This window comes from Stegostoma tigrinum, chromosome 2, assembly GCF_030684315.1.
Source record: "Stegostoma tigrinum isolate sSteTig4 chromosome 2, sSteTig4.hap1, whole genome shotgun sequence".
NCBI classification, from domain to species: Eukaryota; Metazoa; Chordata; class Chondrichthyes; order Orectolobiformes; family Stegostomatidae; genus Stegostoma; species Stegostoma tigrinum.
In genome coordinates this window covers 77913061-77938884 of record NC_081355.1, presented here as the reverse complement: position 1 = coordinate 77938884, position 25824 = coordinate 77913061, and the positions used below count along the sequence as shown (strand labels likewise).

The 25824-nt window shown below is 43.4% G+C and overlaps 1 protein-coding gene across 2 annotated transcripts; it reads left to right on the top strand.

Moving 5' to 3' along the window:
* Positions 1-970: 970 nt before the first annotated feature.
* Positions 971-25307, top strand: LOC125447196 (sterile alpha motif domain-containing protein 9-like). 2 transcript variants are annotated; one of them, XM_048521422.2, is made up of 4 exons: positions 971-1355; positions 1528-1625; positions 9673-9733; positions 16326-25307. In XM_048521422.2, exon 4 carries the CDS (start codon positions 16340-16342, stop codon positions 21263-21265), a length of 4926 nt encoding a protein of 1641 aa, XP_048377379.1. In that variant the 5' UTR covers positions 971-1355; positions 1528-1625; positions 9673-9733; positions 16326-16339; the 3' UTR covers positions 21266-25307. The 2 variants fall into 2 exon arrangements, with proteins under 2 accessions (XP_048377379.1, XP_048377369.1); XM_048521412.2 differs by having other exon boundaries at positions 971-1370.
* Positions 25308-25824: the final 517 nt, after the last annotated feature.

The following is a 25824-nucleotide window of genomic DNA, read 5'->3' as shown; positions in this document are numbered from 1 at the left end:
TTGTGGCACTGCAGGAGGCCCAGGATGGACATGTTATCTGAGGAATGGGAGGGGGAGTTAAAATGATTCGTGACTGGGAGGTGCAGTTGTTTATAGCAAACCGAGCGGAGGTGTTCTGCAAACTGGTCCCCGAGCCTCCGCTTGGTTTCCCCAATGTAGCTGAATAGTCTACTTCTGCTTCTGTGTTGATCAAGAACAAACTTAGGGGAATGCATATAATTTTTCCACATTTGTCAAATCTATCCTTCTGGAATCGTCCAACATGTTGAATGGTGATGCTATCATGTCACTGTGTGTAACTGACACTAAATTCACCAGTGCTGGATACATTCTGTGCCCATGCCACCCTGAGTGCTTCTTCCAAGTGATGTTTGGGTCATCAGTGGAGGCATGTGCGTGAGTAGAAATCAGCAGGAGGTTCCCTTGTCGGTGCATTTTGCCTACTTCAGCTTATCTATGATTTGTCATTTTCTTTCCTCTACAGTGTGTGGTTTTTGGGTGTGTGTCTTTGAAAGTGGATTGTTGCTGCTGCAACAGTCACAAGGCTGTACAAGCCAAGGCATTTGTTTGAACAGTGTGAACTCGTATTGCTCTTTTACACAATGAAACGAGCAGAGGGTAGAGCCATCTGACAGGGATTTTCAACAATAGGAAACTGAGAGATTATCCTATTAAATCTTTTTACAATTTAAAGGAGGTTCAGGAGTTAAAGAAGGTAATTCCAATGCTATTGGATTCTGAATCTAAGACCCATTAATTTAAGAAAATTGCTAATAAATACCATAAGGGACACAGGAGAAAGTTTGTGCCTGAGAGTGACGAACCGGCCCCAACATGGAGAGCTGGAGGTAATCGGCATAAGTACATTTAAGGGGAAGCCTAAGTCCCTGAGAGACGAACAGAAGGGCGTCTCAATGAAATGAGAAAAAGGGGGCGGAGGTTTTATGCGAAGCATCAGGACGAGCAATGGCTGAATGAGTTAGTACTGCAATTGTACAGCATTCAGCTCAGATCCAGCCTTACTCCATTTCCTTCGCCAGTTTGAAGGAAATATACTCTCGTCATCCATACACACACATTCCTAATTGTTTGTCCAGTAGCATTACCGTGAGCTACACGCTCGCAACTGTATTCCATTGAACAGAAGTGAAAGCTGTTTTGCTGAGAACGTACGGAAACTGCTGACCGCTTTCAGTTTCGGGGACTTCCGCAAGAGAGTGCGCAGCAGCAATTCTTCTTCATTTCCCTGAAAAAAAACAAGTCTATATTTCTCTTTTCCTATCTCCGTCGTCTGGAGTGGGCTTCCTCGACAGTGGGAGAGACTCGCAGCACCCCAGGGAGAGCTGTCTGCAGCGGTAAATGCGCCATCGGTAATTAACACAGGAAGCTGCAACTCACATCACTCGCATCTCTCATTGTGTGCATTTATTTATCTACTTAATAATAATCCACCAATACGAATGCTTGTCAGCTTGGTGTCTCAAATAGTAATTTTTTTTATCCTACTGGGTGATTTATTTTTGACAGGACAGAGAGACTAATGCACGGGATGAGGAAACGATCGAATAATGGGTTTCGATATTGGTCTCCATTTAGTTTTCTGACAGAATAGCCATCCAAGAAAGGTAAACGCATCTCAAACACTCATGCCTGTTTCAAATACACGCAGGCGTTGAATTGTTCTGTTTTGTTTAAAATGACGATGTCAAATAACTAGGATAACAAAGTGTGGAGCTGGACGAACACAGCAGGCCAAGCAGCATCTCAGGAGCACAAAAGCTGACGTTTCGGGCCTAGACCCTTCATCAGAGAGGGGGATGGGGAGAGGGAACTGGAATAAATAGGGAGAGAGGGGGAGGCGGACCGAAGATGGAGAGAAAAGAAGATAGGTGGAGAGGAGAGTATAGGTGAGGAGGTAGGAAGGGGACAGGTCAGTCCGAGGAAGACAGACAGGACAAGGAGGTGGGATGAGGTTAGTAGGTAGGAAATGGAGGTGCGGCTTGGGGTGGGAGGAAGGGATGGGTGAGAGGAAGAACAGGTTAGGGAGGCGGAGACAGGTTGGGCTGGTTTTGGGATGCAGTGGGTGGGGGGGAAGAGCTGGGCTGGTTGTGGGTGCATTGGGGGGAGGGGATGAACTGGGCTGGTTTTGGGATGCGGTGGGGGAAGGGGAGATTTTGAAGCTGGTGAAGTCCACATTGATACCATTGGGCTGCAGGGTTCCCAAGGGGAATATTCATTGCTGTTCCTGCGACCTTCGGGTGGCATCATTGTGGCACTGCAGGAGGCCCATGATGGATATGTCGTCTGAGGAATGGGAGGGGGAGTGGAAATGGTTTGCAACTGGGAGGTGCAGTTGTTTGTTGCGAACTGAGCGGAGGTGTTCTGCAAAGCGGTCCCCAAGCCTCCGCTTGGTTTCCCCAATGTAGAGGAAGCCGCACCGGGTGCAATGGATACAATATACCACTTTGGCAGATGTGCAGATGAACATCTGCTTGATATGGAAGGTCATCTTGGGGCCTGGGATAGCGGTGAGGGACGAGGTGTGGGGGCAAGTGTAGCACTTCCTGCGGTTGCAGGGGAAGTTGCCGGGTGTGGTGGGGTTGGAGGGGAGTGTGGAGTGGACAAGGGAATCGCGGAGAGAGTGGTCTCTCTCGAAGGCAGACAAGGGTGGCAATGGTAAAATGTCTTGGGTGGTGGGGTTGGATTGTAGATGGCGGAAGTGTCAGAGGATGATACGTTGTATCCGGAGGTTGGTGGGGTGGTGTGTGAGAACGAGGGGGATCCCCTGGGGGTGGATGTGGCGGGGGCGGGGTGTGAGGGATGTGTTGCAGGAAATGCGGGAGACGCAGTCAAGGGCGTTCTCGACCACTGCGGGGGGGAAGTTGTGGTCCTTGAAGAACGTGGACATTTGGGATGTTCGGGAGTGGAATGCCTCATCCTGGGAGCAAATGCAGCGGAGGCAGAGGAATTGGGAATAGGGGATGGAACTTTTGCAGGATGGTGGGTGGGTGGAGGTGTATTCTAGGTAGCTGTGGGAGTAAGTGGGCTTGAAATGGACATCAGTTTCTAGCTGGTTACCTGAGATGGAGACTGAGAGGTCCAGGAAGGTGAGGGATGTGTTGGAGATGGCCCAGGTGAACTTGAGGTTGGGGTGGAAGGTGTTGGTAAAGTGGATGAACTGTTCAAGCTCCTCTGGGGAGCAAGAGGCGGCGCCGATACAGTCATCAATGTAATCAACTTGCCCCCACACCTCCTCCCTCACCCCTACCCCAGGCCCCAAGATGACCTTCCATACCAAGCAGATGTTCACCTGCACATCTGCCAATGTGGTATATTGTATCTGTTGCACCCGGTGTGGCTTCCTCTACATTGGGGAAACCAAGCAGAGGCTTGGGGACCGCTTCGCAGAACATCTCCGCTCGGTTCGCAACCAACAACAGCACCTCCCAGTCGCGAACCATTTCAACTGCCCCTCCCATTCCTCAGACGACATGTCCATCATTGGCCTCCTGCAGTGCCACAGTGATGCCACCCGAAGGTCGCAGGAACAGCAACGAATATTCCCCTTGGGAACCCTGCAGCCCAATGGTATCAATGTGGACTTCACCAGCTTCAAAATCTCCCCTTCCACCACTGCATCCCAAAACCAGTCCAGCTCATCCCCTCCCCCCACTGCATCCCAAAACCAGCCCAGCTTGTCTCTGCTTCCCTAACCTGTTCTTCCTCTCACCCATCCCTTCCTCCCAGCTCAAGCCTCACCTCCATCTCCTACCTACCACCTCATCCCGCCTCCTTGACCTGTCTATCTTCCCTGGACTGACCTATCCCCTCCCTACCTCCTCCCCTGTACTCTCCTCTCTACCTATCTTGTTTTTTCTCCATCTTCAGTCCACCTCCCCCTCCCTCCCTATTTATTCCAGTTCCCTTTCCCCATCCCCCTCTCTGATGAAGGGTCTAGGACGGAAACATCAGCTTTTGTGCTCCTGAGATGCTGCTTGGCCTGCTGTGTTCATCCAGCTCCACACTTTGTTATCTTGGATTCTCCAGCATCTGCAGTTCCCATTATCACTGATGTCAAATAACTACATGCCCTTTTAAAACAAACACGCTGATCTGTTTGTCTCCAATTGCTTTAGAAACCCACTAACTGCTGGTTAAATGCACCCAGTGTTAACTGGTAATGGCTTCCTAGAGTAGCTGACAATGTGCAAGGAGCTGACTCACCCTGTTGTTTGGGGTCAGAGATAATGGGAACTGCAGATGCTGGAGAATCCAAGATAACAAAGTGTGGAGCTGGATGAACACAGCAGGCCAAGCAGCATCTCAGGAGCACAAAAGCTGACGTTTTGGGCCTAGACCCTTCATCAGAGAGGGGGAGGGGGAGAGGGTTCTGAAATAAACAGGGAGAGAGGGGGATGCGGACCGAAGATGGGGAGAGGAGAGTATAGGTGGGAAGGTGGGGAGGGGATAGGTCAGTCCGGGGAGGACGGACAGGTCAAGGGGGCGGGATGAGGTTCATAGGTAGGACATGGAGGTGCGGCTTGAGGTGGGAGGAACGGATAGGTGAGAGGAAGAACAGGTTAGGGAGGCGGCGACAAGCTGGGCTGGTTTTGGGATGCAGTGAGGGGAGGGGACGAGCCGGGCTGGTTTTGGGATGTACTGGGGGAAGGGGAAACCCTGCAGCCCAATGGTATCAACGTGGAATTCACAAGCTCCCCGCCTCCCTAACCTGTTATTCCTCTCATTAGACAAGGATGTTTCCTGTTGTAGGAAAATATACAATTAGGGGTCATTGCTTTGAAGAAAAGCGAGTCTTCGATTTAAAATGGAGAGATAGTGGAATTTTGCTTTTCATGGGGTTGTAAGAGGATGGGAATCTTTGGAACTCACTTTCTTGAAAAGTGATGAAAGCGGAGCATTTGAAAATGTTTTAGGCAAAGATTTTTGGGGAACAAAGGGATGAAAGGACATTGGGGTGAGGCACAATGTTTATGATCTGGTCACCTCCAAAGATGCTGAGGACTGGGTTCTTAATATTTGAGAATATAAAGTGTTGGGAAAAGATACGGAAGGATAAAGGGAAGTGGCAGTCATGATTTAGTGAAGATATTTTTGATAATTGGACCCCAATCTGCATGAAACTAGATGCAAATCCTTTTCTAGATTGTTTGTTTATTTTCAGAATGCAAATTTAAATGCAACTATCTCCTACCCACTTGTGTTCCAGCAGTCTCTCTTTAATTAAACATTCATGCCTTTCACTTGTCATATCTTACAACATCATTACCAGTCCAGTAATAATTGTATTGTTCGAAACAGCAGATGTCCATCAGGGGCAAAGACATAATCTATTTGAATTTAAAAAACAGTAAATGTTGGAGATCCGAAACGATAAAAAGAAAACTTGCTGGAGAAACTCAACAGGTTTGGCAGCATTTGTGGTGACAGAAACAGACGTAATGGTCAGATCTACTAATTTTCTTCAGAAATTTCTGTTTACGTTACAGAACCTATTTAGTTAGAGTTGTAAATCGGAATTGGGGAAGGATAGCCGCACTGGTGATAGATAAACCTCGGAATAACATGGAAAATTGTCGAATGGTAATGTTGGGGACTTTAATTTCTCAAATATCAATTGAGATAATGTTAGAGTAAAGGAAAGGGAGAAGGAGGTATTTCTGAAATGTATTCAAGGGAACTTCCTTGATCAGTACATTCTTGGTCCAACTAGAAATTGAGGCATTACAGGTTTGGGGAATGAAGTGGACCAACTGGATTAATAATCCATAGGAGAACGTTTGGGTAAAAGCAATCATTGTATCTTGAGGCTTAGTTTAGTACCAGAGAAAAGCAATAAACATTCTATAGTGGAAATTCTAATTTGATGGAGAAATAAGCTTCATGGGTTAAGAGCAGACTTACAGCAGGATATATGTAACTTATGTTTGACAGGAAGAAGTGTAACTGAATCATGGAGGATCTTAAATGAAGAAATGCTTCAGGTACAGGTTAGGTACATTCTAAGAAGTAGAAAAGGTGGAGAAACCAAAGACAGCATTCATTGGATAAAGACATAAATAAATAATATGACTGAATGAAAATAAAAGTCTGATTAAGGCATACCAATGAATTCTTTAAACAACTCAGGTCAAGTATGAAATATCAAGGTATAGGGCTGGATGAACACAGCAGGCCAAGCAGCATCAGAGGAGCAGGAAGGCTCATTGCTCCTCTGATGCTGCTTGGCCTGCTGTGTTCATCCAGCTGTACACCTTGTTATCTCAGGTTCTCCAGCATCTGCAGTTCCTACAATCTCGGGCCAAGTATGGTTCAGTTGAGAGACAAAGAGAAATATAATATGGACAAAGTGAAAAAAAATGAGAATAAAATGACAATTAAAGTGGAACGTAACTCAAAATGTTTTTTCCTGTGTTTTCCTCTTATGGGGGAGTACCTGGCCTGTACCTAAAAAATATCTTATCTTAATAGTAACCAAATAGGAAAAGCAAGGACAAAGGTTGTATATAGCTTATGGGTACTGGATAAGGTCAGAATGCAACTGAAAAGCAGAAAGGTAGAGCTAACGGAAGGTCCATAACAGGATGGAAGGCAGGAGAAATTAGATGTTTGTTGGCACGACGGTACAAGGCACTAAAGGATGATAATGGAACATGTAACAGAAGATTCCTGACTGTTTCTCTGCTTAAATTGAACTAGGAACAGTGTGAATTTCCCCAATGAGATACTGAGCTCAGTGCTCAAAACTAAAAAAGTGCGAGAGCTCATGTGAGGGAAAACGTATGAAAATATAATGAGCAAAGTCAAGGTCATGAACCAGTGCAACAGCTTGAGTGAAGGCATGTTCAGTAAACTGTCTGGTATCTGGCAGATATAGGGTATGAAGTCTAATGGCTCGTCGAATCTGCAAGTTGCACGGGAAATACAAGTGGCAGCAGGGATAACTCAACTTGTTGCTGCCACAAGATGTGGTTTAAAGATGGTAGAATCCCCATTACCCAGATCCCAAGCATCCAGAATTCACTTTTTCTATCTCAGATGCCGCTTGAATGAGAAGTCTGGATGCTTGCAATCCTGATAATAGGGATTTTACCGTAGTTAAGAAGAAGAAGAAATGGCCGCTTCCAAAAGATGCAACTTTTTTAACAGCAGCAATAAGGACAAATCAAGAAAAAATAACTAAAAAGTTAAAATTAAACTTTATCTGAATGCATGAAGTGTTCCCAAGATAACAGACAAATTAATGGCACAAATAGAGATACATAGATTTGGTCTAATCACCATTACAAAACACATGCTTGCTTTCAACCCCGCCAGTCTCAGCATTCAACAGACCGTCCTTGATAACAAAGTGTAGAGTTGGATGAACACAACAATGTGGAAAATTGCCCAAGTGTGCCCCATACATAAAAAGCAGGACAAATCCACCCCGGCCGATTTCCACCCCATCAGTCTCCTCTCAATCGTCAGTAACATGATGAAAGGTGTTATCAACAGCGCTATCAAGCAGCACCAGCTCAGCAATAACCAGCTCGGCGATGCCGTGTTTGCATTCTGCCAGAGCCACTCAGCTCCTGACCTCAATACTGCCTTGGTTCAAACATGGACAAAAGAGCTGAATTCCAGAGGTGAGGTGAGAGTGACAGACCTTAATATCAAGGCTGCATTCGACCGAGTGTAGCATCAAGGAACCCGAGATAAAATGGAATCAATGGGTATCAGGGGGCAAACTCTCCGGTGGTTGGAGTCATACCTGACACATAGGAAGGTGGCCATGGTTGTGGGAGGTCAATCATCTCAGCTCCAGGACATCTCTGCAGGAGTTCCTCAGGTTAGTTCCTAGGCCCAGCTGTCTTCAGCCGCTTCATCAATGACACTCCCTCCATCAAAAGTCACAGATGGGGATGTTCGCCGATGATTGCACAATGTTCAGCGCCATTCATGACTCCTCAGACACTGAAGCAGTCCATGTTCACATGCAACAAGATCTGGATGATATCCAAGATTATCATTCAAGCCACACCTATAAGACACAATCTAACCACCGTCCATTGACATTCAATGGTGTTACCATCACTGAATCCCCCACTATCAACATCCTGAGAGTTACCATTGACCAGAAACTCAACTGGACTCACCACATTAACAGAGTGGCAACAAAATCAGGCCAGAAGCTGGGAATACTGCAGCAAGTAACTCATCTCTTGACTCCTCGATACCTGTCCACCATCTACAAGGTACAAGTCAACAACATGATGGGATACTCCCCATTTGCCTGGATGAGTGCAGCCCCAACAACATTCAAGAAGCTTAACACTATCTAGGATAAAGCAGCCCGCTTGATTGGCACTACATCCACAAGCATTCAGCCCCTCCACCTCTGATGCTCAGTAGCAGCAGTGTGTACTATCTAAAAGATGCACTACAGAAATTCACCAAAGATCCTCAGGCAGCACCTTCCAAACCCATGACCACTTCCATCTAGAAGGACAAGGGCAGCAGATATCTTGGAACACCACGACTTCCAAGGTCCTTTTCAAGTCAGTCACCATCATGACTTAGCAATATATCATCATTCCTTCACTGTTGCTCTGTCAAAATCCTGGAATTCCCTCCCTAATAGCATCGTGGGTCAACCTACAGCAGGAGGAATGCAGCGGTTCAAGAAGGCAGCTCACCACTACCTTCTCAAGGGCAACTAGGGATGGACAAGAAATGAGGGCCATCCAGCGATGCCCACATCCCACAAAATCAATAGAAAAAATGGCTTGATATATGGGAGTATGAAACCAATTCAAATCAAATCAATAGTGATAATGGGAACTGCAGATGCTGGAGAATCCAAGATAACAAAGTGTGGAGCTGGATGAACACAGCAGGCCAAGCAGCATCTCAGGAGCACAAAAGCTGACGTTTCGGGCCTAGACCCTTTCTCTGATGAAGGGTCTAGGCCCGAAACGTCAGTTTTTGTGCTCCTGAGATGCTGCTTGGCCTGCTGTGTTCATCCAGCTCCACACTTTGTTATCTCAAATCAAATCATTAGATGCTTTTATATTTTTAAGTCATAATCAATTAATTATAGTGAATAAGGTTGAGTGTATGGGGAAGATGCTAATGGTGAAAAAGTAAGTAAAGATTCAACAAAGGACCATGAAATCCACTTGAATTATGTAATCTCTTGTTTGCGTGATTGTAAATCTGTACAGTGGAAGATAAATGTTGCTGTTGAACCAATTAGAAAGCAAATATTATGCTGTGCACTACTAGAATTATTTTCTGTTGATCACAAATCTCAAATGTTTCACTTAGAACAGTTGGAGAGTTATTTTGGAAGCATATTGTTGCCACCTTATGAGTAGATTTGTGGTTCTTTTTTCCTCAAAAGGATTGCCACAGTCAGCAAGTGTAAAAAGATTCATGAAAGAAAGTATCAAGATATGCAGGCAGTTGAACCAGAGATATTTCCCATGGGCATTTCCTATTGCCGCTGGAGATGGCATTAAACAAAAAGTAAAATAGTGGGAGTCTGAAATAGAAACAAAACATGCTGGATGTACTCAGCAGGCACGGTAGCATCTGCAAGAGGTTCCACGTTTTGGCTGCAATTCCTGTATTTTCAGTGGATTAATAATTATCTTGTCCTTTCCCATCAAGATTAAAAGGCGAAGACTCTGAGATCAAGATTCACGGCTGAACTCCCATTATTCTGGACACAGTAAGTCCCTGCATAACGTTGCCCTGTTTTAAGACGTTTTTCTTTAATGGCACAGATATGATAGGGCCAGAGTGTATACTTAACAACAGACTATCTGTCATTGTGTTTCTTGCATCAGGTAGATGGAGCGTGTGTGAACTGAGCAGCCCCTCTGGCTCACTGAGCCATCCACTCCCTGATCATCCCACGAGCTGAAATCCACTTTCCAGATCTCTCTGCTGGCTGACCAGCCAGCTCTCTGAAATTCCCAGCCGTTCATCTTCTGGTTTGCCAACAGTCTCTCCCATTCCTGCTGTCTCCCTGCTCTATCCTCTTGTTCAAGGCCTCTCTTCTTGTCGGTCCCAAGCACAAACCCTGAAATGCCTCTCTCCATAAACGTTGCTCACACTGAAGGGAAGGGATGGAGTGTGGGCCAGAGCACAGCTGAAAGAGTATAAGCAGATTAGGGAATAGAACAAGCAATGACCAGAAGGGTCAACAGGTGGGAGGTTTGGCAATTGGGATGGACGGAGAGCAGGATGGACAGTGAGGGAGACGGACAGTGAGGGGGATTGACAGTGAGTGGGGGTTGACAGTGAGGGGATAGACAGTGAGAGGGATTTACAGTGAGGTGGTGCGACAGAGTACGGAATGGACAGAGTGTGGGGTGAGCAATGAGAGGCAGAGGCAGAAAGTGGGATAGACAGAGAGTGGGATAGACAGAGGGCGGGATAGGCAGGGAGCGGGATAGGCAGGGAGCGGGATAGGCAGGGAGCGGGATAGGCAGAGAGCAGGGTTAGACAGAGAGCAGGGATAGACAGAGAGCAGGGATAGACAGAGAGTAGGGATAGAGAGTGACCGGGATAGAGAGTGACCGGGATAGAGAGTGACCGGGATACACAGTGAGTGGGATACACAGTGAGCGGGATAGAGAGTGAGCCGGATGGAGAGTGAGCGGGATAGAGAGTGACCGGGATAGACAGTGAGCAGGATAGACAGTGAGCGGGATATACAGTGAGCGGGATAGACAGAGAGCAGGATAGAGAGTGAGCAGGATAGAGAGTGAGCAGGATAGAGAGTGAGCAGGATAGAGAGTAAGCGAGATAGAGAGTGAGTTGGATACATAGTGAGCGGGATAGACAGAGGGCAGGATAGGCGGGGAGTGGGATAGGCGGGGAGCGGGATAGGCATGGAGCGGGATAGGCAGAGAGCGGGGATAGACAGTGCGTTGGATAGACAGTGCATTGGATAGACAGAGAGTAGGATAGACAGAGAGCGGGGATAGACAGTGCGTTGGATAAACAGTGCATTGGATAGACAGTGTGTTGGATAGACCGTGAGGGGGATAGACAGTGCCTTGGATAGACAGTGCATTGGATAGACAGTGTGTTGGATAGACCGTGAGCGGGGATAGACAGTGCGTTGGATAGACAGTGCGTTGGATAGACAGTGTGTTGGATAGACCGTGAGGGGGATAGACAGTGCCTTGGATAGACAGTGCATTGGATAGACAGTGTGTTGGATAGACCATGAGGGGGATAGACAGTGAGGGGGATAGACAGTGCGTTGGATAGACAGTAAGCGGGATAAACAGTGAGGGGGATAAACAGTGCATTGGATAGACAGTGAGCAGGATAGATTGTTTGGGAGATATGGAGTGAGTGGGGTACAGAGTTACCTAGAGGGTCAGTGAACGGAAAAGGGTGAGGGTGATAGACATTGATGGGTAAAGACAGTGAAGGGGTAGGGACTGAGCAAGATACGGAGTGAGCAGGATAGACAGTGAGGGGAATAAACATAGAGCAGGATAGACAGAGAGGGAGATTGTCAATGAGAGGGGACAGGGAGTGTGGCAAATAGGGAGTGAGCAGGATAGGGAGAGAGTATGATAGGGAGTTAGATGGAGAGACTGTGAGGGGTATAGACAGAGAGCGGGACAGACAGTGAGCGTGATTGCAGTGAGTGGATAGGGAGAGAGCAGGATAGGCAGTGAGCGAGATTAGTTGTGAGCAGGACAGACAGTGAGGGACATAGGGAGCTTGGGAGATGGTGAGTAGGCATGTTAGGGAGTGAGCAAAATATAGAGTGAACAGGATACACAATGAGGAGATTAGACAGAAACTGGGTAGACACTGAACAAGATCACAGTGAGCAGGGTAGCGAGTGAGCGGGATAGGCAGTGAGCAGGATTAATGATGAGTTGAAGAGTTTGCAAGTGGGATTTGTGGTGATCCAGATAGTGAGCAAAGAAAGGTGATGAACTTGGAATGTCAGCAAACGGGACAGTCAGCCCCAGGTAAGTGATAGACTGGGTGTGCAAGAGAGGAAAAATGTGGAAGAGCATGAGTGTGGGAGAGGTGCGAGGGCAAGAGGGTCCAAAAGGGAGAATGTGTGAGGGTGTGAGGGGGAGAGGGTGTGAGGAACAGACAGTATGTGAGGGATCGAGTGTAAGGGAGAGAGGGTGTGTGGGGGAGTGGAATCAAGTGAGTGTTGGAGTGTGTGGAAGAGAGCGTGAGTGAGAGGTAAGTAGTGAAAGCCTACATATTTTATATTTCCAAACTTACTCTAAAAGCTGTTTCATAATATTTCAGCATTACAAGTTGCAGAGTGAAATAAATATTTAATATATTTGGAAAAGCTCGGTCCTACAGAACCTAAGATTGCCTTGAATATTTTGGGACAATCTGATTCCCTTAACATTGTTTCATTTAAAGATATATTTCTCCAAAATGCAACTGCACATTAAATGGGGCATCACTGAACCTCTGCTGGGAGAGAGAGTTGATCATTTTTTTCATGTGATGGAATCCTTCCTATAACCACAGCTACAGGCTGGTATGGTTTGGTTGGAGCGTTACCATTGAGTCAGAAGGTGCAGCTCCTGAATCCCATTCCAGGCAGTCAGGTTGAGCTGAGATACAACTCTACTTCCAAATTCTGTGTTGGCGTCCAGTGGGATACTTCAGCTAATGGTCTTTCCTCATCATATGGAAGGATAAAATTTGACAAATTATGCTGCAGATTTATAGAACTCTAGTTAGGCCACACTTGGAATACTGTGTACAGTTCTGGTCACCACACTACCAGAAGGATGTGGATGCTTTGGAGAGGGCACAGAATAAAGGCTTACCAGGATGTTGCCTGGTATAGGGGATTTTCACTATCAAGAAAGGTTAAATAGACTGGGATAACACAGTGTGGAGCGGGAGGAACACAGCAGGCCAGGCAGCATCAGAGGAGCAGGAAAGTTAACGCTTCGGATCAGGACCCTTCTTCAGAACACAGGGGGAAGGGGAAGGGAGTTCAGAAATAAATAGAGAGGAGAGGTGGAGCTGGGGAAAGTAGGTGGGATGGTGATAGGTGAATGTGTGTAGGCAGTGGTGGGGATTGGTCAGTGAGGTGGGAGGAGAGGTGAGGATAGATGGAAGATAAAATGGACAGGCTGTGTCGGGTTAAGGAGGTGGGGTTGAGAGGGTGGGTCGGTCACGGGATGTGGCCGGGGTGGTGGGATTTTGAAACTTGTAAAGTGCACATTTAGGCCATTGGACTGTAAGACTACCGAGGTGGAATATAAGGTGCTGTTCCTCCAGTTTCCAGTTGGCGTCATTGTGACACTGGAGGAGGCCCAGGACAAACATGTCATCCACAGAGCGGGAGCAGTAGCGAAGCGGGAGCAGGAGTGGGAGTGGGAGTTGCAAAGGTTCGCGACTGGAAGTTGTTGTCATTGGTTGCAAACAGGAGGCAGGTGCTCTACAAAGCAGACTCCAAGCCACCACTTGGTCTCACAGATGTAGAAGAGGCCTCATCGGGAGCAGCGGATGCAATAGACCACATTGATGGATGTGCAGGTGAACCTCAGCCTGATATGAAAGGTTTGCTTGATGCCTTAAATGGAGGTGAGGGGGGAGGTGTAGGGACATATGCAGTACATCCTGTGGTTGCAGGGAAAGGTGCCGGAGGTGGTGAGGCTGATGGGGAGTGTGGAGCAGATGAGAGAGTCATGGAGAGAGCAATCCCTATGAAAGGTAGCTAGGGTGGGAGGGAATATATATTTTTAGTTGTGGGGTTGGATTGTAGGTGGTGGATACGGAGGTTAGTGGGGTGATATCTCAGGACAAGGGGGATTCTGTTTTTGTTTTTGTTGGAGATAGGGGCTGTGAGGTCAGAGGTGCGGGAAATGAAAGAGATGCGGTCGAGAGCATTTTCAGCCACCAAAGAGGGGATGCTGTGATCCTTGAAATAAAGGACATTTGGGAACAGATGACACAGAGGAATTGGGAATAAGAGATTGCATTCTTGCAGGAAGGTGGGTAAGAAGCTAGCTGTGGGAGTCAGTGGGCTTGATATAGATATTGGTTTCAAGTCAGTCACCAGGGACGGAGACAGAAAGGTCCAGGAAGGAGAGGGAGGTATCAGAGATGGTCCAGGTGCACTTGAGGTTGGGGTGAAAGGTGTTAGTAAAGTTGATGAACCGTTCAAGCTCCCCTTGGGAGCACAAGGCAGTACCGATACAGTCATCGATGTAGCGGAGGAAGAGGTGGTGGATAGTGCCAGTATAGCAGCGGAAGAGGGACTGTTCCTCATATCCTATGGAGTAGGCAGGCAGAGCTTGGGCCTATGAAGGTTCCCATGGCCACCCCCTTAGTCTGCAAGAAATGGTAGGTGTTCGAGGAGAAGTTGTTAAGAGTAAAAATGAGTTCATTTAAGTGGATGAGTGTGTTAGTGGAGGGGGACTGGTTAGGCCTGTGAAAGGGAAAGAAGCAGAGCGCTTTTAGGCCAGAGAATGCAAGTGTATAGGAATTGGATGTCCATAGTGAAGATGAGGTTTTGGGGGCCAGGGAATTGGAAGTCTTGGAGGATGTGGAGGGCATGAGTGGTGTCCTGAATGTAAGTGGGGAGTTCTTGGACCAGTGGGGAGAAAACAGGGTCAAGGTAACCGGAAATAAGTTTGCCTAACATATGAGGAACGTTTGAAGACTCTGGGACTACACTTAGTGGAGTTTAGAAGGATGATGGGGCATCTAATTGAAACTTACAGAATACTGAATGGCCTGAACAGAATGGATTTTGGGAAGTTGTTTTCATATGTAGGAGAGACTAAGACCCAAGGGAACAGCCTTAGAGTAAAGGGAAGGCCTGTTAGAATGTAGATAAGGAGAAACTTCGTCAGCCAGAGAGTGCTGAATCTATAGAATTCACTGCCACAGAAGGCTGTGGAGGTCAGTTCATTGAGTACATTTCAGACTGAGATAGATAGGTTCTTGATTGTCAAGCGGATCAATGGTTATGGGGGAAAGCAGGAGAGTGGAGTTAAGAAACTTATCAGCCATGATTGAATGGAAGAGCAGACTTGATGGGCTGAATGGCCTAATTTCTGCTCCTATGTCTTATGTTCTTATTGTCTTAAGTTCAGTGGGGCAGGAGCAGGCAGGAACAATGGGTCGGCCAGGACAGGCAGTTTGTAGATTTTGGGAAGGAGATAGAAATAGACTGTGCAGGATTGGGGAACAATGAAAAGACAGTCCAGAGGAAGGGGCACCAGATCCTAAACGTTAACTCGGCTGTTTGCTTCACAGATGCTGAGCTTTTCCAGCAACTTTGTTTTTGTTCAATTAATAGACTGGGTTGGAGTCAGGGCTGGAATGCAGAACGTTGAGGGACAACCTGATCGACATTGTGAATGGCATGGATAGAATGAAAAGTATGAGGCTTTTTTCCCCAGGATGGAGGGGTCAATTACTAGGGGCAACATGTTCGAGGTTCAGGTTGGGAAGTTAAAAAGAGATGTGTGAGGCATGTTTCTGGAGTGAGTGTCTGGAAGTCACTGCCGGAGGAGGTGGTGGAAGCAGACACAATTAGCCATTCACGAAACACCTGAATGAATACATGGATAGGAAGGTAATAGAGGGATATGGATCCTGTAAGTGAAGACAGTTTTGGTATAAAAGGGAAAAATGTGGCAGTGCAGGCTTAGAGGGCTGAGGGGCCTGTTCCTGTGCTGTATTGTTCTTTGTGTTTTTTTGTTTGGATTGTGAAAGACCCCGGTTGCAAATCAGTTACAGTGGTCCAATTCCAGTTGTGGCACTCTGCAGCATCACGCTGCTTTTTCAGTTTTTATTTTAATGACAGCATTACAATCATTGTTCTCTTCAGTTCTTACATCCACTTCCAAATGACATCCTTCTCTTCTATCATTTCCACTGTACTGAAATTCAATCTTGTTGCACTATCACTTGCTCATCTAATGTGTTTGCAAGACCTGAAGCTAAAATTACTGACCTCCTCTGATTACCTTTCCTTCTACAATCCATACTTTGCATGGTCTAACTGGAATTTCCTTGGCAATAATTTTTATGCGTTTTTTCCTAATGTCCTACAGAAGTTAGGTAGTAATCAAGAAAAAACATATATTACAATTAGAAATGTTTTGGTTTGCCAAAGGAAGAGAAATCCCATGCAAATTCTACTTACCTAGTTTACCTTGCTTCACTTCTCAACTTGCATAGTGTCCTGACCTCACAATATTCGTACTATGGCCAGGATAATAATGCAATAAAATAAAACACAACCTTTGGCACTGTAAATAACCCTACAAAATGTATTTCTATTCAAGGTGAAGATCTGAATATGAGTGGACTCTGTGATTTACCAGACAACTTAGCAGAATGGACAAAAATGCATGTGAGAGACTGGGTGGTTGGTCACCTGAAACTTGATCAGAAATATGGTGACATACTATATAATGAAGATGTCAATGGAGTGGTGTTGAAGGAACTTACTAAAGGTGATATACGTGAATTGGGCATAAAGGCTGGACCTGCTGCTGTCATAATACGGAAACGGGATGAATTCATCAAGGGCTCAAAGTCGGAAGCAAAGCTTGCAACTTGTGCCAATGATAAGCAAATATGTTCAGAAAGATCCTCATCTTCAGAAGTAAATGATTCAGATTGTAAGGTTGTTGCCAGTAATGAATCAGAGTGTCAGAGCACTAAACCAGATTCTACTGAAGTCGCAGAGAATTCTTTACAAGAGAAACACAATGTCAAGAAGAGACGAGGCAAAACTGAACCCGATAGCTGTACTATTAATTGTCAAGTAGACACAGAAATACAAGTTACCTTGGCCACTTCTACAAAACCAGAGGAAGATGAGATAAAAGAACAGGAATGTTCACAGCAGACATCTGCAAAAATACAACGTGCTGCAAAATCAAAACTAAGTTGTGAACCATATCCGTTTGATGAACGTCATGTAGGCACTCGATACATACAAAATTATATTCTTTCTCCTGAAACTGGACCCTCCAATCTAATTGACCCAGTACACGAGTTTAAACTGTTTAATTTGACAGTAGATGCAACAGAGGAAGACATGAAGAAGAAATTTAGCAATGAAGTTTTCAGATTCGCCGCTGCATGCATGAATAGCAGAACCAATGGAACCATCCACTTTGGGGTAGGAGACACAGGTTCAGGATATGAACATGGTGAGATTATAGGTGTGTCTGTGGACAATCCAGCTAAATATATTGACCACATTTCTAATCATTTTGCTCAGTATTTTGAAAAAGAAAAGATTGAACACGCCAAGTTATCTATTAGACCACCTCGATTTGTGGAAATTTTGAACCCAAACCAAACTTTATCAGCAAAGTTTATAATTGAAGTTGATGTTGTACCAAGCTTCAGGATTTGTGATTCCAACTTGTACCATATTTACATGATGAATCAGGTCAATGGAAAGTGGATGAAAAGTAAAGAGCAACATCTTTTCATACGTGATGGAGGCAGCTCCAGGGATATTCTGAGAAATAAGAATCTGACAGAAAGGGAGGCTGAATACAGAAGATTCTCCACAGAAACGTTAAAAACCTTAGTGGATAAAAGGAAAAGTGCTGAAGAAAAGCCACAAAAGCAGACAAAGCAACAAGAGGGATACAAGCTAGTTAGGATGATTACAGGTGGCTCAGAAATGATAGACACATCCTATTACCAGTGGTACATATTAGTGACAAACAAATCCCAGCAGACTCAAGCGCACAATTTTGATTTTGTGAAGGAAATGAATTGGTTTTGTGTGCTCGAGTTTGATCCTGAATCTGTAACCAGTGGGGTGTGTAAGTCATATCGTGAAGACAGAGCAACAAATCTCCACTTCCCTAGTCACTTCCAAGATATTGACACAGCAGTCACTGAAAAGATTGAACAACTGCACTTATACAAGCAAACGAGCTGGATATTTTGTAATGGAAGGTCAGACCTTGATGATCAGAACTATAAACCATTAGTGCCCAAAATGTGGTATAAAGAACGAGCTGCCGATGTCAGGAAATTGATTTCATTTCTGTGCCGAGTTGACATCATGCCAAAAGGGAAGTTTCTGGTAGTTTTTCTGATCCTATCTAAAGTAGACGACCCAAGAGATCCATTTCTGGAAACCTTCTGTTCATTTTTTCAGGAACTAAAAGGGACAGAAGACATATTGTGCATCTGTGAAAGTCACCAAACATTCTTGAGATGGAAAGACCTCATGCTGTGCACATGTGAATCGTATGAACTTACAGAGAGGTGTGTTTCTGCATTAAGCCTTGAAGAAGTCAATGCTACTGTTCTAAAATTAAAATCTGTTACTCGGTCTACAAGACGATTCTTACCCTCTGCAACATCAGCCTCTGTTATTCTTCAGAAAAAAGATGAAGAGTTATTGACTGCACTCGAAATCCTGTGTGAAAATGAATGTGAGGGCACTGAAATAGAAAATGATCAAAATCGGTTTAAGGAATTTCAAAAATCTAAAGAAGAGCAGTTTTACAGGGGTGGCAAAGCATCCTGGTGGAATTTCTACTTTGACACAAAAGTCCCTTTCATCAAACGAGACAGTTACATGAAGCTCGAAGAATTGATTAATGCAAAATCACCTTCTGCCATGTGTGTGAAGATCATCAATTTATTTCATCATCCAGGCTGTGGTGGGACTACTTTAGCCATGCATTTTCTATGGGAGTCAAGGAAAAAATTCAGGTGTGCTGTGTTGAAAAACAGCAAAGAAGACTTTGTAGAAATTGGGAAACAAGTCATTCATCTAGTCACTTATCAAGTAACAACTAACTCAGAATACTTACCAGTATTATTGCTGGTGGATGACTTTGAAGAATTAGAAAATGTGCATGTGTTACAGAACTTAATTCAGGCAATTGTTGCAGAGAAAGGTCTACGATTTGAGTGGCCTTTGGTCATCATTCTAAACTGTATGAGATCCCAGGATCCAGTCAAAAGTTCAAAAAAGAGTGTTTTGGAAAGTGTGGCCTTAAAGCATGAACTGTCCATTAAAGAGCAACAATTGTTTGAACGAAAGCTTGAGGAAATTGAGGAACAACACTCAAAACCTGAAAACTTCTACTCCTTCATGATTATGAAGAGTAACTTTGATGAGAAGTACATTGAAAATGTGGTACACAATAGTTTAAAAGACTTGAATACTAAAAGCAAACAAGGACAGCTGATTTCAATCCTGGCTTTGCTGAATTGGTATGTTAAAGATTCTTCGATATCAGTTTCGAAATGTGAAGAATTTCTGGGATTAGGACAAGTCAAAACATCGTTCTGGGGACCTGAAAAGTTTGAAGATGCAATGGGCACTTACTGCAACCTTCTTATTCGTGTAGAAGTGGAAGAGTTTGGAAGATATGAGGGAATTCGAATCATCCACCCCTTGATTGCAAACCGCTGCTTGGATGAATTGAAGCATTCTTACAAACTTCACAAGAGTGAGATTGCCTTGATGTTGCTCAGCCAAAGCATATTTCTCCAACGTAGCATTGGAAGAGAAAAACTGCTGCAGGACACATGGAGCTTGTTGATTACAAGACGGCGAAAAGAGCATGGCGATGAAGCAGATACGTTGTTCTCCCCTTTAATTGAAGCATTACAGAGTGAAGAAGGAAATAAGCAGGTTGTAAATGTCTTGACCGAAGCGTCAAACAGGTTTGACCAGAATCCCTTCATTTCCCAGGTTCTAGCAAGGCACTTCTATCTGATAGTGAAGGATTATGATTCAGCACTGTACTGGGCAACTAAAGCTAAGGAGCGTGCGAAAGATAATTCTTACATCACTGATACATTAGGCCAAGTTTTCAAAAGCAAGTTAAAATACAGAATGGAGTGTGTTGAGATTGACAAAGACACTGTGGTGACTTCTCATCAATTGAGGGAGTTCCTGGATCTTGCAGAATCTGCTTCTAATGCTTTCAGAGAATCGCAGCAACTGACAGAACAGAAAGGAGAAAGCAGACTTGATTGGGAAGAACCGAGTTCTAAACGGAAGTATGATGTGTACAACACTTCTGGTTATTTGGGAGAGATCGAAGTTGCTTTGTACGTTATAGATATCCTCAGAATGATCCCATTCTTCAATGAAAAGAATAAAATTGGTGAAATGCCATTAAAGCACATCCTCTCAGGCAACTTGAATCTTGAGCATATTGAAAAGACAAACAGTACAGATGAAGAGTTATGTTCAGTGGTTGAAGAATACAACCGATACTTGATTAATATCCAGATCACAATGAAAAGATCTTTTGACTTTTTTGAAGACTACTTTGTTCATTTCAAAACAAAAAATATTGAGAGAGAAATAGCAGAATTTAAGATTCGCAGGAAAGTTTCAGAATGTTTTTCAAAATACACAAAAGTGTTCTGTTCATCACACACTGAAATTAGGGATGCAAGGATAAGTAGGCCAAAACTCAGTCTGCCACTTGCGTTGGAAGAATGCAGAAAGTATTTAGAGTCCCAAAAAGCTGACCGTTTTGCTGGTTTGCTTGAGTTCCTTACAAATAATCATGAAATTGGTCAAAGTGTGGAAGAAATTGTCAGCAAATACCAATTTCTCCTTCAGAATTCAACAACTCAGTTAACAAGACAGAAACAAAATTTTATATTGGCTACTATCGTACTTAACTGTGTCAAACCAAAGTCCAAAAAAATTGAAACTTTTAATAAACTTCGAGAACTTCTGAAACAAGTTCTGCAAGATGTAGGGTTTGATTTTGGTCACGTTGAGCCATATTTCTTGGCTTCCTTATTATTTTGGCCAACAAAGTATAACGAAATTAATGAAGATTCCAAATTCCTTCTGAAATGCATTAACGCAATCAAACAGTCATTTAGATGTCGTTATGGACGAATGAGTCGTTCCAAACATCCTGTTGCACATTTCTATCTCGGCAAGAAAGAGGGTTTGAACAGATTTGTTCACAAAGCAAAAATCGATCATTTCTTCAATAAGGTGCCACAACTGAATACCTTATGGCAATCTGGAGAAATCTGGAAAACAGATGAAGTCAAAAAGCTTCTTCTTCGTTTGCATGGTCGAACAGGGGATGATAACAAAGTGTATGTTGAGTTTGGCGGTGCTGAGAAAATCAAAATTCCTGTGCGTCCTGTATACTTGGGCAAACTGAGAAGTGGTCAAAGCATTGAAAAAATATCCTTTTACTTGGGGTTCTCCATGGATGGACCAATAGCATATGACATAGAAAATACAAATTAACATTGACGACTGGGATTGATGTATAACATTGAATGTCAATCTTGTTGCAATGTCTACATGATGCATTTCTTTTCGTCTGGAAATTACATTATTGAGCTCTTATATATTATCAGATTAACTGTAGCTTTTGGGAGACAATTTTCCAAATAGATTCTGTTTCCAGGGGTCCTGCACTTAACTTTCCCTGTGGGCCTCACCAAAATTTGTAGATTTAGGCAACATGCAGAGAGGGGCTGTCAAGTTCCCCAGAAAAAAAAAAGGCTGAGCTGCCAGTGGTTTGCCAGGTTGCTTTAAATCTATGTACACAATTTAGTATTCATTATGCCAGTGGCCCAGACTTCAATCCTAGCTGGGTGCCCAGAGTTATCAGTGGCTTGTGCTGGTCTATCTCGTGTGATCAGGTTTTTCTAAATCAAACATATTTTGGGCCTTTACAAAAGTATTTTCATTGGAAATGCCAACTGTAGCTGATCTCTTAAATTAATGAAACAAAAACAGAAACTATTGAAAAAACTCAACAGGTCTGGCAGCATCTGTAGAGAGAAAGCACTTTTGGGTCGACTGACCCTTCTTCAGAACTGATGGCCTAAACTGGTAGCCTTAGAATACATGGAGTTCAGGCTGAGATGAGAGCAGCCATGATGATATTGAGTGACAGAACTGGCTCAGGGGGCTGAAGTACCTAGTCCTGTTCCTAGTTCATCTATAGTTTTTGGCCAGGGTCTGGAATCTGGTGTGATTTGATCCCAGTCATGTGATCAGCCACACTTGCCCTGTCACTAAAGTTATGTTATGATGTTGTGGCTGTTCAGGAACTATAATAGAGCTCTGGCTCAGGAGATAGTGCTCTTGCTTCTTCAGTAAGAAAAACTGTGTGTTCCAGATGCACTCCAAAGACTTGAAGCCAAAAAATAAAACTAAATACTCCAGTACTGCAAGGAGGGAATGCTGCATTATCGGGTCTGTCACTTTTCACAGGAGATGTTAAAGCCAGGCCCTAGCTAGTTGCTACTGATCCAGTGGAACTGTTTCAAAGAACATAGGAGCTATTCCTAGAGATTTATCAAATATTTATCCCTCAAACAACATTCAGTTATAAAACAAATTATCTGGTCATTAAGAAATTGCTATTTATGGGATCTCGCTGGACACAGTTTGGCTGCTGTGTGTCATCACAACAGTGACTGCACTTCAAAATATATTTAATTCATTGTGAAATGTTTTGTGACCTCATGAGATTGTAAAAATGCACTGTACAAGTTGGGAAGGTTGTGGTGTAGTAGTAAGGTCATTGCACTTGTAAACTAGTGGTTCAAACCCAATGCCTCCCTGCCCCATGAAGTGCAGCGGGTGAGTTATAAATTTGGAATCAGAAGTTATTAATTGTCACAAAAGCCCATCTGGTTCCCTAATATCCTTCAGGGACAGGAATCTGACATCCTTATCTAGGCTGACATGCGACCCCAAACCCACAGCAATGTTTTTAACTCTATACTGCCCTCTGATGTGGTCTAACAAGCCAATTAGTTCAAGGGCCAATTAGAGATGAGCAGCAATATCCCCAGCCCAAATAAGCCTTTTTTTATATGCGGAGATCTTTATGACAGGTAATGTTAGGGGAAAAAAAGATGTTTACGCAAAATTGGTAATAGCATTGGCTAGAGGCCAGAAAATGCAGAATGCATTGTTATATTTGCCTGCAGTTCATTATATCCTTTGGTGTTACACGTATAAAATCTCCAAAGCCTATACAACAGATTAGTTAGCATTTAAAGGAGAAAACACAGATTGAGATTTGCTTTTGAATTTTTTTTACCACAACTGACATTCTGCCTGCTCTCAGCACTTTTACGTTAGATTTCATATTTTTATTTCAAATGTCAGCACTTTATCTGCTTCTTTACAGCTCTGCCATGGGAAAGACCAAAGGAAATGGGAACAGTCCAGATTAATGGTCTGATCGCACTTTTTCCCAATTTTCCTACTCACTATTCTGATTCTCACCTTCGTTAATCTGAGAAGATCCCCTTCAGCTTAAGGTGCCTCTGAATCCTATAACTTGCATATTAAAAAAAAAACATTTTTGCTGACCTGGGGAGAAATCAAGAATATGTGTAATACTTTTACAAAATGTGGTTTGAGTTTTTTTTCTACTTTTGTGTTATTGTTACAAAAATAATCAACATGTATTTGTTAAAGTTACATGTATTATACTTTAAGGTTAAAGAGAAATGGAGTGAGTTATAAGCAATGGCTGAATTATATTAAGATTTCTTAACTTCTAGGTAAATCTCCTGATAAAAGCATAAATGCCTTAAACAGACATTCCTTGGGACTATCTCATACAAACACTGAATGCCTTACAGTTCATTTGTTACTCCTGATTGAACTGTTTGGAATTTAGCATGGTTTTCAGATTGCTGTAATTTCTAATAATATCTAGATTTCTGGGAAAAATCCATTGGCGGTAAAGACCTAACAAAAAGGATTTTATCCCCAGTGGATTTTTTTTAAAGTCTGTTTTGTTCTACTTTGGTGAACCCCTATCAGCTCTGAGTAAAATAGCTACTGTAAGGAAAGGGTCAACCAGACAGTTCAGAATTTGACAAATGATATTCTGACTAGTAACATTAGCCTTTAATCTCTGCCTGGTAAACTGAGAAGCATGATTCAATTTCAACATAGATATTACCAAGACTTTGAGATGACTCCCCCTCCACAGGAACTGTCAATTTCCAGATTAAATAATTTCTTACCTAACATTGTTAAAGCCTCTTTACATCAGTCGCTCTTAAGCTTCTACATTTTGGGCAGCTATCCTCATAGGCAAGAGGAAATAATCTTGCAAAAGAAAAATGTTTTGATAAATATCTTTTATATTTGGAGTTTCTGTAAAATCAGGAGACGGTTATTCAATAATAGAGAATCTAAGACAGACTATTACATGTTTTACTGGTGGGCTAATTATTATTATCACAAGAGCAAAACTATCGATGAACAAACAAGGCAAATTATGCTGATACCATGAGTCTGATGGAGAAAAAGAGATCATTAAGGAAGGAGACCAAAATAAAAAATAGAAAACACCGATCAGGCATTAACAGTGGAAAGGTAAACACATAAATGCTTTAGGTCTAAGTGAAAGTGTTTATTCATAGTTTTTACTTCATATTTCCAGAACCTGCAGTATGTTTGCATTGGCATTAGGAAACGAGTACATTAAATTGTTGTAATGCTAAGGGACAAATTCAGTTACATTATCTAGCGGACCCAGGGTTCTGACAAACTACATCAAATCTGACATCAGGAGTCTCCAAGTCTGCTGAATGCAGCAATTGACAACCTTCTGTGGATTCAAGTGGTACACAACTTGGGTGCTGCATGGCCATTTCAAAGTGGTGTAATTAGTAGCAACTCACATGATCAGTCAGCAGTGAAGATACCAAGGAGAGATAAAATATAAAACTTCAAGATTTACAGAGTATTTGAAGGTATATAAGCTATGAATTATCCTGTAAAGAAGAGGACAAGGCAAGCGCACACAGTATAACAATTCCAGAGAACAACCATCTCATAAGTAACCAGCCCTAGTGCCCAGGAACCGGTGATTGGAGACCACATTGGAGTACTTCAGCCAAGTGCATCATTTGCAGGTCGTACCTAATCTAGGTGTTGAGTCCTTGCTTTAATTTGCTTGATTCTATTGAAGTTCTATTAGTTAATCGGTTGTAGCCAGAATAAAGGATTATTAAGTTAACTTATTGACCTTTCTGAGTATTCTCCATCGGTAGAGAGGTACAACAATCTTGGTATGAAATCGTTTGTTAACTTTTGTGGAAAGTCGCATAATGCATTGTTATTTTGAGAGAATAAGAGAAATAAAACTGAATTTTTACGGATATCTTAGGTTCAAAATTTTTTAGGCTGAGCTTCAAACTTCCATATGTTTAATTTGTTCATGCCATGATGAATTTATAAATACCATTTGTCAGTTTTCTGTACATTACTCTTGAATACACTGGAAGCTTAATAAAGTATGATCCTGTCCAACTCAAGAATGAATAGAACTTCTCATTTTAATAAAAATTGCCTTTGAACACTGCTATAGCAAATGTTATTCCCTTCATGCTAGGCAGTCTTTTAAAGAAAGTATTGATACTGAACATATTTCCAATATACATTGAAGCTGCTTTAATGAACGTTCTGTCTCTGTATAAAGGACAGTTCCTTCTGCATTGCACAATAGTTTTGTTTCATGGTCAGCTCCATCTGTTACTGCATGTCCTTTTTCCTGACTGCTCTACAGCCGGACCTATTTGGTAGGTCTGGCTGTAGATTTGCTGTCTAATCTTTTGGAGAACTAGACAGTGCTTAATACCAGAGTCTTAAAAAAAGCAGGTGATAAAACTGGTAAAACACAATCTCAAGAATGGCTAGACAGATGCCCACAATTGCACAGGGAAGGCAAGTTTATAGATTGTAGAATCCGTACAGTGTGGAAGCAGGTCATTCAGGTAAAAACAAGTCCACACCACCCCTCCAAAGAGCATCCCGCCCGG

Excerpts from the sequence above, each read along its gene's own strand:
- LOC125447196 (XM_048521422.2), top strand. The coding sequence starts at position 16,340 with ATGAGTGGACTCTGTGATTTACCAGACAACTTAGCAGAATGGACAAAA.